Raw genomic sequence first — 13,292 nt, forward strand, 5'->3', positions numbered from 1 at the left:
GGGGCGGTGAAAGGTTATTGGGGGGGTCGGCCAGAATGTGGGGCTGAGGTTACAATCAGATTGGCCGTCAGCTTATTGAATGGCGGGGCAGGCTCGAGGGGCCGAGTGGCCTCCTCCTGTTCCTGCTTCATATGTTCGGACAGCGCAGGATTGAAACAGGTAACCTTTGCTCTGTATATTTCTGAATGGGGAGGAAACTCATCCTGGCTAAGAATGGAGAACAGGCCGTGTTGCATTCGTTGCTTGGTCCAATCCCCCGCCCGGTCGCCGTCCAATCAACATGCCCGCGGAGCTGAAATCGAGCGGGATTTAGAATAGGCGATGTAAAGGTGACCCGGGGCGAATTTCTAGAGCCAATGATGCCCCCCTGCACCCAACCCCGGCCAAAACGGTTTGACCCGGGCCTCTGGAGCAAAGCGATTCACCCGTGCTCACTCTCTCTTTCTCTCCCCCGCCTCAGATGTCCTGTTGCGGCCCTCGATTTCGGTGTTGCGGACGTCCGGCATGTTCGTCCAAGGCGAGGCCGTCAACTTCCGCTGCTCGTCGGCCAGCGTCTTCGCGGTGATCACCTTCTACCTCTACAAAGTGGGCGAGTCGGGACCGGTGGCCTCGGTGGGGCCGACGTCAGCCTCCAGCGCCATCCTGACCATCCACAACATCAGCATGCACCAGGAAGGCTACTTCACTTGCATGTTCAAAGTGCTGATCAACCACAAGATGCACTCGTCCACTCACAGTGACCGGGTCCAGGTCGCCATCACAAGTGAGTCGCCGATTTTCACCCCCCACCCCCGCTTTCTGGTTTCGAGGTCGCTCTGCATGAGTGACTGAGGCAAAGAGGCAGAGGGCGACGTATCTAAAAGTAAAAATAAAAAACTGCGGACGCTGGAAATCCAAAACAGAAACAGAAACACCTGGAAAAACTCAGCAGGTCTGGCAGCATCGGCGGAGAGGGGAGCACAGTTGACGTTTCGAGTCCTCGTGACCCTTCAACAGAACTAAGTAAAATTAGGAAAGGGGTGAAATATAAAAGCTGGTTTAAGGTGGGGGGTTTGTTGGGACAAATAGCCAGTGATAGGTGGAGATAACCAAAATCTGTCACAGATAAAAGCGCAAAGAGGTGTTGAAGGTGGTGATATTATCTAAAGGAATGTGCTAATTAAGAGTGGAAGACAGGACAGATAAGGTGCAGATGGCTCTAGTGGGGGGTGGGGAATACTAAAAGGTAGAAATAAACAATGGCGGAAATACATTTTAAAATAATGGAAATAGGTGGGAAAAGAAAAAATCTGTATAAATTATTGGGCTGAATATTGAGTTCAACAATTTTAGATCTTGAACTCTCTCCTCCATCCCCACCCACTTCCCGTTTCTTCCCCCTCCTTTTTTTTTTTTTTTTTTTTTTTTTTTTTTTTTTTTTTTTTTTTTTTTTTTTTTTTTTTTTTTTTTTTTTTTTTTTTTTTTTTTTTTTTTTTTTTTTTTTTTTTTTTTCACAATAATTTATATAGATTTGTCTTTTCCCACCTATTTCCATTATTTTAAATGTATTTGCACCCATTGTTTATTTCTACCTTTTAGTATTCCCCCACCCCCCACTAGAGCCATCTGCACCTTATCTGCCCTGTCTTCCACTCATAATTAGCACATTCCTCTAGATAATATCACCACCTTCAACACCTCTATGTTCTTTTGTCTGTGACAGATTTTGGTTATCTCCACCTATCACTGGTTGCTTGTCCCAACAAACTCCATCCCCCCCAAACCCTCCTTAAACCAGCTTATATTTCACCCCTTTCCTAATTTTACTTAGTTCTGTTGAAGGGTCATGAGGACTCGAAACGTCAACTGTGTTCTTCTCCGCCAATGCTGCCAGACCTGCCGAGTTTTTCCGGGTATTTCTGTTTCTGTTTCAGCGATGGATCTGAGTTTGCTGATGAGGCCAAGCTAGGGTGGGAAGGTAAGCTGCGGGGAGGAGACTGAGAGGCTGCAAGTCGGGCGAGTGGGCAAAAGGTGACTGATGGGAATGTAATGCAGCGGAGTGCAAGGCTGTCTACTTTGGCCATGAGACTGAAAGAAAACAGAATTTTTTTCTTTATCTAAAAAGGTGAGGGAATTATAAGTGTCAATGATCAAAGGGTGTGTTTGTAGAAGGAACGCGGAAAGTTAGCATGCAGGCGTAGCAAGTAAGGAGGAAGGCAAATGGCATGTTGGCCTTTATTGCAATGGGATTCGAGTACAAGAATGAAGAAGCCTTGCTACTGTTGTGCAGGGTTTTTGGTGAGACCCCATCTGGAATATGGTGCGCAGTTCTGGTCTCCGTGTTAAATGAAGGATGTACTTGCACTGGAGGTGGTGCAGTGAAGGGTTCACTAAATTGGTCCCTGGGATGAGAGGCTGAGTAAATTGGGTTTATATTAGAACCATAGAACCATAGAACACTACAGCACAGAAAAACAGGCCATTCGACCCTTCTAGTCTGTGCCAAAATATTATTCGGCTAGTCCCATTGACCTGCACCCAGTCCATAGCCCTCCAGACCTCTCCCATCCATGTATCTATCGAATTTATTCTTAAAACTTAAGAGTGAGCCCGCATTTACCACATCAGACGGTAGCTCGTTCCACATTCTCACCACTCTCTGAGTGAAGAAGTTCCCCCTAATGTTCCCCCTAAACCTTTCCCCTTTCACCCTAAAGCCATGTCCTCTCGTGTTTATCTCTCCTAATCTAAGTGGAAAGAGCCTACTCGCATTTACTCTGTCTATACCCCTCACAATTTTGTAAACTTCTATCCAATCTCCCCTCATCCTTCTACGCTCCAAGGAATAAAGTCCTAACCTGTTTAATCTTTCCCTGTAACTCAACTCCTGAAGACCCGGCAACATCCTAGTAAATCTTCTCCGCACTCTCTCGATCTTACTGATATCCTTCCTGTAGTTAGGCGACCAGAACTGCACACAATACTCCAAAGTTGGCCTCACCAATGTCTTATACAACCTCACCATAACATCCCAACTCCTATACTCAATAATTTGATTTATGAAGGCCAGTCTGCCAAAAGCATTCTTTACAACCTTGTCTACCTGTGATGCCACTTTCCGGGAATTATGTATCTGAACTCCCAGATCCCTTTGTTCCTCCGCACTCCTCAGTGCCCTACCATTTACTGTGTATGTCCTACCTTGGTTTGTCCTTCCAAAATGTAACACCTCACACTTTTCCGCATTAAATTCCATCTGCCATTTTCTGGCCCATTTTTCCAGTTGGTCCAGATCCCTCTGGAGATATTCTCTGGAGTTTAGAAGAATGGGAGGCGATCTCATTGAGACCTGCAGGATTGTGAAGGGGTTTCCCAGGGTGGGCACCGAGGGGTCGATTCCGCTGGTCGGAGGGAATCTAAAACACGGGGGCACAATGTCGGGATAAGGGGGCCGATCATTTAGGACTGAGATGAGAAGGAATGTCTTCACTCGAAGGGTTGGGAATCTAGCCCAGAGGATTGTGGATGCTCCATCGTTGAGGACCGGGATGGACAGATTTTTGGCCTCTCCGTTAATGATGGGATATGGGGAGCGAGCAGGAAAATGGAGTGGAATCCCAAGTTTAGCTGTGAGCACATTGAATGGCAGAGCAGGCTCGATGGGCCGAATGGTCTACTCCAATCCCCGTTTCTTATGCCCTTGCGTCCCCCTGAAATAGATACTTAAACGCGCATACGTCACATGATGGTCACCATAGCCTTAGGGAAACAAGGGAGATTTACCACAATGGTAGCCTCTGTATGGGAATCTAGTTGTGTGGAGCCACTGGGGGTTGCTTTAGACCAGGGAACGTTCAACTAAGGTTGGTAGCTTGGCGCCAAGAATGAGCAACATGAAAGAGAATAGAGAACTCATGCATGTTCTCCTCAGAACAAAGAAGGTTATGCGGAGATTTCATTGAGTTGATCAAAATTATCAGGGGTTTCAATAGACTAGGGGTGGGGGTAGGCATGAAGGTGTGGGGGTGGAAGGTGGGACAGGTTATCTGGCTAGTAACAAAAGGGTACACAGTTAAGATAAGATAATTGAGGTTTAGATGCAGGTTCAGAAGTCAGGAGTCAAGTTCATGGTGCAGCTCATTTATACATGCTAGAAGCAATGTACATTTATACTCAGGGACCCGGTCGCTTCAGACAAAGGGAATATGGTCAAACCTTAAGCCTTTGGTTGATGCCGGGAACCTGGGGAGCCTACAGTGCTCCGTTGCTGTCTCCATGGCAACGCGTCGAACAACCCGATTCAGCCGGCCCGCCAGACGGCACCCGTTTGTCCCGTCGCCAACATCGCAGTGACGCTTGGAGACTTGGCGCTCGGGTGTTTTCCCTGATGAGCGTCAGGCGTGAATCTTTGACGGGGCTGTCTCTCGTTTCGGCGTCAGTCCTGTTCTGCGCTGCGAGTGACTGAGACATACGACGAACGTAAGATAAGGCGAGATGCAACAATGGGGCAGGCGCTCGTGTAGTTACGAGCCACGATATTGGAAGACATCCATGTGTTCCTCCTCGTGAGGTGATGTTGAGCCCCTCCTACATTCGATCATACACTCCTGCCTTATAGACCTTGCAATTCTTTACTCTTAAGAGGGCAACAAACTTATGAGGATATATACATTTTAAAAAGGTACTCATAAAAGTTACAACATACGTTTGCAGAAAACAGCTTAGCGTCTGATACAAAGGGTTCCCTGAAGACTGTGAAGATGAGATTCAATTCTCTTAGATACTGCCGAATCTCAGACATGTACATCTTCTCTCAATCATAGTAAGTTTGTTCGTCAGTGGTATTGGCTTCCTCTTCCATGACACCCAAACCTTCCTCATCTTGATGGAACATATCCATTAGTACCTTAGCGGCACACATGGCCACTTTAATGTCTTGTTGGGTGATTTCGTAGTGTCGTATGTTTCGTACACCTCTCATGCTTTGCAAGATGGTGGTTCTGCTTGCAGAGGTGCAGGATTATATTCTGCATGGCCCTACCTCCTCCCTGAGCTTAACTCACCACCACCCCACCTCCCCCCACCCCCTACACCAATCGCCCCCCTCCCCCACCACCTTCCCACTGTAGAAATCAGGATTCTGGCTCCCCAGGAAGGGGCAACCTTGTCCGTCAATGCACAGCGGGGGTAAGAGATGCCAAAAGATTGGGTTGACTTGCGTTCAGGCCTTGCGTTCACAAGAGTTGCCTCCCTTTTATCTTTCAGGCAAGGCAGAACGACCCACGATATCCAGGAACACCGAGTTTCATCTGTACCCCCAGGGGCAGCTACTCACCCTGCTCTGCACAGCCCCGAAAGCCTACCGGACCCGTAATTTCCAGCTGTACCAGAATGGGCTGGAGATAAGCACCAGGTTGACCGTGCGCGACTCAGTTGCGGAGTTCACCATGGTGAACACGACGATGGCCAATCAGGGAGACTACACTTGCGCGTACCGGACAACCATCGCCGGGCGGGAGTACAACTCCACCCAGAGTGAATCCCTCGCGATCGCTATTTCAGGTAGGCAGCCGAAGTCCTGCGCAAAGAAAATCGAGACTCGAAACGAGCACATCCCACATGGTGGCAGCGTCGGGCCGATCGGTGTCAATCTGCTCTCGAACAACGATCCAATTTTTCATTGAAGAGCAAAAAAGAATTGCGGACGCTGGAAATCCGAAACAAAAACAAAAACAAAAAAATAACCTGGAAAAGCTCAGCGGGTCTGGCAGTATCGGCGGAGAGGGAGCACCGCTGACGTTTCGAGTCCTCACGACCCTTCAACAGAACTAAGTAAAAATAGAAGAGAGGTGAAATATAAGCTGGTTTAAGGCGGGGGGGGGGTGGGTGGGACAGGTAGAGCTGGATAGAGGGCCAGTGATAGGTGGAGATAACCAAAAGATGTCACAGACAAAAGGACAAAGAGGTGTTGAAGGTGGGGATATTATCTAAGGAATGTGCTAATTAAGGGTAGAAAGCAGGACCAGCAAGGTGCAGAGAGCCCTAGTGGGGGTGGGATGGGGTGCAGGAATCGATAAAGGCTAATTGTTTTATCTCTACCTTTTAGCCTATTTTGATTCCTTCACCCCACCCCGTCCCCGCTAGGGCTATCTGCACCTTGCCCGTCCTGCTTTCTACCCTTAATTAGCACATTCCTTTAGATAATATCACCACCTTCAACACCTCTTTGTCCTTTTGTCTGTGACATCTTTTGGTTAATCTCCACCTATCACTGGCCCTCTATCCAGCTCTACCTGTCCCACCCCACCCCCCCCCCGCCTTAAACCAGCTTATATTTCACATCTCATCTATTTTTACTTAGTTCTGTTGAAGGGTCATTCGGACTTGCTCCTCTCCGCCGATGCTGCCAAACCTGCTGAGTTTTTCCAGGTATTTTTGTTTTTATTTTTGTTTCGAGTTGAAATCGGATTGGACTGGAGGACATTTTGAAAAATGCAGCCCCTTTATATGAAGTTAGCAGGATAGGTGTCCAATAAATGAGCAATTTCAGACTTTGGATACGTGTAGAGAGTGGCCAATATCATATCTGACCATGCACATCTTCCCCTTTGATTAAACAATATTAAACAGAGGACCCAATTCTAAAAGGGGTACCAGGGTCAGAGGGACCTAAAATACATCATTGAAGATGGCAAGGGCAGGTTAAGAAAATCTCTTGTAAAGCATAGAGTACCCTAAGCTTTATTATTAGAGTACAGGAGCAAGGAGGTGATGTTGAATTTGCATCAGACACTAGTTCAGCCTCAGCTGGGGTATTGCGTCCAGTTCTGAGTACCGCTCTTTAGGAAGGTTGTGAAGGCTTTGGAGAGTGCAGAGAAGATTCACGGGAATGGTCCCCGGGATGAGGGACTTGGGTGACGTGGATATATTGGGGAAGGCGGGACTGTCTTCCTTGGAGAAGAGAAGATTGCCAGGAGATTCGATAGGGGTGCTCAAAATCGCGAGGGGGCCTGGACAGGGTAGAAGAGGGTGAACCTGTTCCCATTGGTCGTGGCGGGGTGGGGGAGAGGAGATCAAGAAGGAGAGGGCACGGATTGAAGGGGATCCGGCGGAAGAAGCAACAGCGACCTGGGGAGAAACAGCCTCAGGCATTGGGAGGAGTTCCGGATCTGGAACGCGCTGCCTGAGAAGGCCCGGGGGAGGCAGCTTCAATCGAGGCTTTGAAAAGGGAAGGAAACTGTGGTCTGAAAACGAAGTGTGTGCAGGGTTACAGGGAGAAGGCAGAGGTGGGGCGGGGTGGGGCGGGGTGGGTGGTGAGTTGCTCGGTTGAAGAGCCAGTACAGACAGGATGTGCCGAATAGCCTCCTTCCGTGCTGTGATCATCCTGTAATTCTGCTTGACCCTGCAGTTGAGCTCAGCCAAACAGGGACTTGGAAATGTGGATGGTACAATAGTGGTGGCTTGTATTAGGTAGACAATAGCCGCCCGACATTCAGCTCGATTTACATCAATGAAATTGTACAGTGGACGGTAAGACGCTGGTAATACCCGCTCCTTTCTCCAGGCGGGGACTATACCAGGCGCCAGTAGCACGATCACCTGTTACTTTGCTCCAGCCACAAGATGAATATGCCAGGATTTTGACCCCGTGACAGTGAAGGAACGGCCGATATATTACCAAGTCAGGATAGCGAGCGACTCGGAGGGGAACTTCCAGGTGTGAGGCTGACAGGGTTAATTCTTCGAGAAGTTGCTATCAGTTGAATAGGTCAGAGGCTGGGAATCCTGCGGCGGAGAGTAACTCAACCTCCTGACTCCCCCAAAGCCTGTCCACCATCGACAAGGCACAAGTCAGGAGTGTGATGGAATACTCCCCACTTGCCTGGATGTGTGCAGCTCCCACAACACTCGAGAAGCTCGACACCGTCCAGGGAAAAGCAGCCTCGCTTGATCGGCACCCCATCCACAAACATTCACTCCCTCCACCACCGACGCACAGTAGCAGCAGTGTGTGTACCATCTACAAGATGCACTGCAGGAACTCACCAAGGCTCCTTCCACAGCACCTTCCAAACCCACAACCACTACCGTCTAAAAGGACAAGGGAAAAGATAGATGGGAACACCACCACCTGGAAGTTCCCCTCCCAGTCACTCACCATCCTGACTTGGAAATATATCGGCCGTTCCTTCAGTGTCACTGGGTCAAAATCCTGGAACTCCCTCCCTAACAGCACTGTGGGTGTACCTACACCACAGGGACAAAATCCTGGAACTCCCTCCCTAACAGCACTGTGGGTGTACCTACACCACATGGACAAAATCCTGGAACTCCCTCCCTAACAGCGCTGTGGGTGTACCTACACCACAGGGACAAAATCCTGGAACTCCCTCCCTAACAGCACTGTGGGTATACCTACACCACAGGGAACTGCAGAGGCTCAAGAAGGCGGCTCACCACCGCCTTCTCAAGGGGCCAAAAGGGATGGGCAATAAATGCTGGCGTCAGCTTGTGATGCTCACACCCCATGAATGAATTAAGATAAAAAAACCACCTTCTCGAGGGCAATTAGGGATGGGCAATAAATGCTGGCCTAACCAGCGATGCCAACAGCCCACGAATGAATTTTTTAAAAAAACCTTTGTAAGGGGGCAATTAGGGATGGATAGTAAAAGCTGGCCTAGGTAGAGACCCTCACATCGCATCAAAGAATAACTAAGGAAGCTTCTGATGGGCAATTAGGGATGGATAATAAATGCTGACCTAGCAAGCTGTTCACAGGCTAGGGATAGAACTGTATTACAGAGGGTGCAGAGGAGATTTGGAAGAATGTTGGCAGGACTGGGAAATTGTAGCTAAGCAGAGAGATTGGGCAGGGTGAGGTTGTTCTGCCTGGAGCAGAGGAGTAGGAAAGGAGATTTGATTGAGATGTACAAAATTGTGAGGGGCCTGGCCGGAGGGCATACTAACTTCAGCAGGGAGGTCAGTGCCCAGGGGGTGTAGAATTACAGCGCTTGGTATTAAAGGCGAGAGAGGAGATGAGGTAAAAGTCTTTCAACCCAAGAGGGTCGCAGGGTCCGGGTGAGCAAATGCTAAGGTCAACTTGCAGGTTGAGTCGGTAGTTAGGAAGGCAAATGCAACGTTGGCATTTATTTGGAGAGGACTAGAATATAAAAGCAGGGATGTGCTGCAGAGGCTTTATAAGGCTCTGGTCAGACCACAATTAGAATATTGTGAGCAATTTTGGGCCCCGTATCTCAGGAAGGATGTGCTGGCCCTGGAGAGGGGTCCAGAGGAGGTTCACGAGAACGATCCCAGGAATGAAAGGCTTAACATACGAGGAACGTTTGAGGACTCTGGGTCTATACTGGATGGAGTTTAGAAGGATGAGGGGGGATCTGATTGAAACTTACAGAATACTGAAAGGCCTGGATAGAGTGGGACGCGGGGAAGATGTTTCCATGAGTAGGAGAGACTAGGACCCGAGGGCACAGCCTCAGAGTAAAGGGAAGACCTTTTAGAACAGAGATGAGGTGAAACTTCTTTAGCCAGAGAGTGGTGAATCTATGGAATTCATTGCCACAGAAGGCTGTGGAGGCCAGGTCATTGAGTGTATTTAAGACCGAGATAGATAGGTTCTTGATTGGTAAGGGGATCAAAGGTTATGGGGAGAAGGCGGGAGAATGGGGGTTGAGAAACTTATCAGCCGTGATTGAATGGCGGAGCAGACTCGATGGGCCGAATGGCCTAATTTCTGCTCCTATGGCCTTATGGGCTCATCCATAAGGTGCCACTCGCCGTCCTTGACTTGGGAAGAGGATGTCGGCCGTTCCTTCGCTGTGGCCGGGTGAAGCCCCCTAGCCGGGGGGCCTCGGAGGGAGTTGGGCTAAGCGAGGCGAGGCTCGTCTCTTGACCGGCGTAGGCCCGATCCTGCGCCGCGGTCTCCCTGTCGCCCAACGGAAGGAGAAAAGGGGAACCAAAGGGAATTACTGAAACAATAAATAAGCCGATGTGCCTCACGGTTGTTATTTTAACCCCCTCCCCCCCTCCCTCCCTCCCCCCCGCAGAAAGGATGCAGCTCCAGCTGGTGAACGGGAGCAACCCCTGCGAAGGTCGAGTAGAGATCTCCTTCGGTGACAGCTGGGGCACTATCTGTGACGACCAGTGGGGGCTGCACGACGCCAAGGTGGTGTGCAGCAGCCTGGGCTGTGGGGCAGCCCTGTCCGCGCCCTCCCACGCCCGCTTTGGCCGAGGCACGGGCCCCATCTGGCTGGACGACGTGGCGTGCCGGGGAGACGAGACGGTCCTGTGGTACTGCAGCTCCCGGCTCTGGGGCTCCCACAACTGCCACCACGGGGAGGACGCCGGGGTCGTCTGCACCGGTAAGTCCCACGCCGATCGGGGGGCCTGGCGCTCGGGCTGGGGTATTCCTGCTCCACCCTCCCTCCCTCCCTCCCTCCCTCCCTCCCTCCCTGGTTGGCGGGCGGAGAGCGGGACTGGTTCGGGTCTGGCGGGCAGACGGGCGGGCGGGCGGGGAGCGGGAAATCCCGCCGGCGGTAATCGAGCGTTCCGTCTTGGCGGCGCACTTTACCGGGTGGAAGAGGCCACAAGGCCGACTCATCGATGATGGCGGCGGGCGTCTTCGGTCAGGTCCTTCCCAAAGACGGGGTAACTGAGAGATAGAGAGACAGAGAGAGAGAGAGAGAGAGAGAGAGACTGAGAGAGAGAGACAGAGACAGAGACAGAGAGAGAGAGAGACAGAGACAGAGAGAGAGAGAGAGAGAGAGAGACTGAGAGAGAGAGACAGAGACAGAGAGAGAGAGAGACAGAGACAGAGAGAGAGAGAGAGAGAGAGAGACTGAGAGAGAGACAGAGAGAGAGCGAGAGGGGGAAGCAAGAGAGGGAGCCAGCGAGAGAGAGAGACAGACAGAGAGAGAGAGACAGAGAGAAAGAGAGAGACTAAGAGAGAGCGAGAGGGGTAGAGAGAGAGAGACGGCGAGAGAGAGAGACTGAGAGAGAGACAGAGAGAGACAGAGAGAGAGAGAGAAACTGAGAGAGAGACAGAGACAGAGAGAGAGAGACTGAGTGAGAGCAAGAGGGGGTGCAAGAGAGAGCCAGTGAGAGAGAGAGACAGACAGAGAGAGAGAGACAGAGAGAAAGAGAGAGAGAGTTTAAGAGAGAGCGAGAGGGGTAGAGAGAGAGAGAGAGATGGCGAGAGAGAGAGTTAGAGTGCGACAGAGAGAGAGAGAGATACAGAGAGAGAGACTGAGCAAGAGAGAGTGAGAGTCTGAGAGAGAGACAGAGAGAGAGAGAGAGAGACAGAGAGAGAGAGAGAGACTGAGAGAGAGAGAGAGAGACAGAGAGAGACACATGAGAGAGAGACTGAGAGAGAGCAAGAGGGGGAGCAAGAGAGAGAGCCAGCGAGAGAGAGAGACAGACAGAGAGAGAGAGACAGAGAGAAAGAGAGAGAGAGACTAAGAGAGAGCGAGAGGGGTAGAGAGGGAGAGATGGCGAGAGAGAGAGATAGAGTGTGACAGAGAGAGATAGAGTGTGACAGAGAGAGAGACAGAGACAGAGAGAGAGACTGAGAGAGACCGAGACAGAGCGAGAGAGAGAGATAGCGAGAGAAAGAGAGAGTGAGAGATAGCAAAAGAGAGAAAGATAGAGATAGGGACGGTGGGAGAGGATGAGAGAGAGGGAGAGAGGGACAGTGAGAGAGATAGAGAGAGATAGAGAGAGAGAGACAGGCATGAGAGACACAGAGTGAGACAGAGGGAGAATGACGGAGACATGGGGCCGGAGGGAGAGGGACGGAGAGCGACAGAGAGTTGGAGTGAGAGAGAGAGACAGGGATAGAGTGGTGAGAGAGAGAGATAGAGTGTGACAGAGAGAGAGAGAGAGAGAGATACAGAGAGAGAGACTGAGCAAGAGAGAGTGAGAGACTGAGAGAGAGACAGAGAGAGAGAGAGAGACAGAGAGAGAGAGAGAGACAGAGAGAGAGAGACTGAGAGAGAGCGAGAGGGGGAGCAAGAGAGAGAGCCAGCGAGAGAGAGACAGACAAAGAGAGAGAGACAGAGAGAAAGAGAGAGAGAGACTAAGAGAGAGCAAGAAGGGTAGAGAGAGAGAGATGGTGAGAGAGAGAGATAGAGTGTGACAGAGAGAGAGAGAGAGACAGAGAGAGAGACTGAGAGAGAGCGAGAGAGAGAGAGAGAGAGAGAGATACCGAGAGAAAGAGAGAGTGAGAGATAGCAAAAGAGAGAAAGATAGAGATAGGGACGGTGGGAGAGGATGAGAGAGAGGGAGAGAGGGACAATGTGAGAGAGAGAGATAGAGAGAGACAGGCATGAGAGATACAGAGTGAGACAGAGGGAGAATGACAGAGACTTGGGGCCGGAGGGAGAGGGACGGAGAGCGACAGAGAGTTGGAGTGAGAGAGAGAGAGAGACAGGGATAGAGTGGTGAGAGAGAGAGAGAGAGAGAGAGAGGCCATTGTGTGAAAGAAGAAGTGATGAAATTCAATTCAGAGTGACCTGGAGGAGCAAAATGGTGAAGGCTCTGCTCGTTGGCTGGGAAGGAAGGGATGCGATCGTGCCTCCCGGTCATAGAGACAGACAAAAGAAAGCCACATTTCAAAGGGTAACGGCAATAGATAGGGCAGGAGGAAAGGGCACGACAGCACCCCGACCAATCAGAATCGGCTGACTAACCAATCGCCAAGGGCGTTGAAGACCCGGCACAAGATTTGATAGGCTCTTGGGAATGGGTGCGTTTTTCCCCTCCTACGTGGGATGTTGGCATCGCTGGCAATGCCAGCATGTGGCGCCCGCCCTTAACTGGACAGAGGGCAGTTTAGCTTCAACCTCTATGCTGTGGCTTGAGAGGGACCAAGTGAGGGTGGCTGATTCCCTCCCCAAAATGGCATGAGTGAACCGGATGGGTTTGTACCACCATCAATGATCCTTTCGCCGTTACTGACGCTCGATTTCAATTCCCATTCTTAAAATTGATTCACTTGCGCTATTAACATGGAAACTAGGAGCAGGAGTAGGCCATTCGGCCCTTCGAGCCTGCTCCGCCATTCATTATGATCGTGGCTGGTCATCCAACTCAATAGCCTGCTCCCCGCTTTCTCCCCATAACCTTTGATCCCTTTCGCCCCAAGAGCTATATCTAACTCCTTCTTGAAAACATACAATGTTTTGGTCTCAACTACTTTCTGTGGTAACGAATTCCACAGGCTCACCACTCTCTGGGTGAAGACATTTCTCCTCACCTCAGTCCTAAATGGTCTACCCCGTATCCTCAGACTGTGA

General features: G+C 50.4%; 1 protein-coding gene across 1 annotated transcript; it reads left to right on the forward strand.

Moving 5' to 3' along the window:
* Nucleotides 1-463: 463 nt before the first annotated feature.
* On the forward strand, nt 464-10,361 carry LOC144678353 (uncharacterized; the record flags this gene model as incomplete). The annotated part of the gene is made up of 3 exons (XM_078538161.1): nt 464-763; nt 5,245-5,541; nt 10,047-10,361. Coding segments are annotated over exons 1-3 (871 nt in total), but the record flags the coding sequence as incomplete, so codon positions are not given.
* Between the last annotated feature and the right edge of the window lie 2,931 nt (nt 10,362-13,292).

Source organism: Cetorhinus maximus, unplaced genomic scaffold, assembly GCF_964194155.1.
Source record: "Cetorhinus maximus unplaced genomic scaffold, sCetMax3.hap1.1 HAP1_SCAFFOLD_4089, whole genome shotgun sequence".
NCBI lineage: Eukaryota > Metazoa > Chordata > Chondrichthyes > Lamniformes > Cetorhinidae > Cetorhinus > Cetorhinus maximus.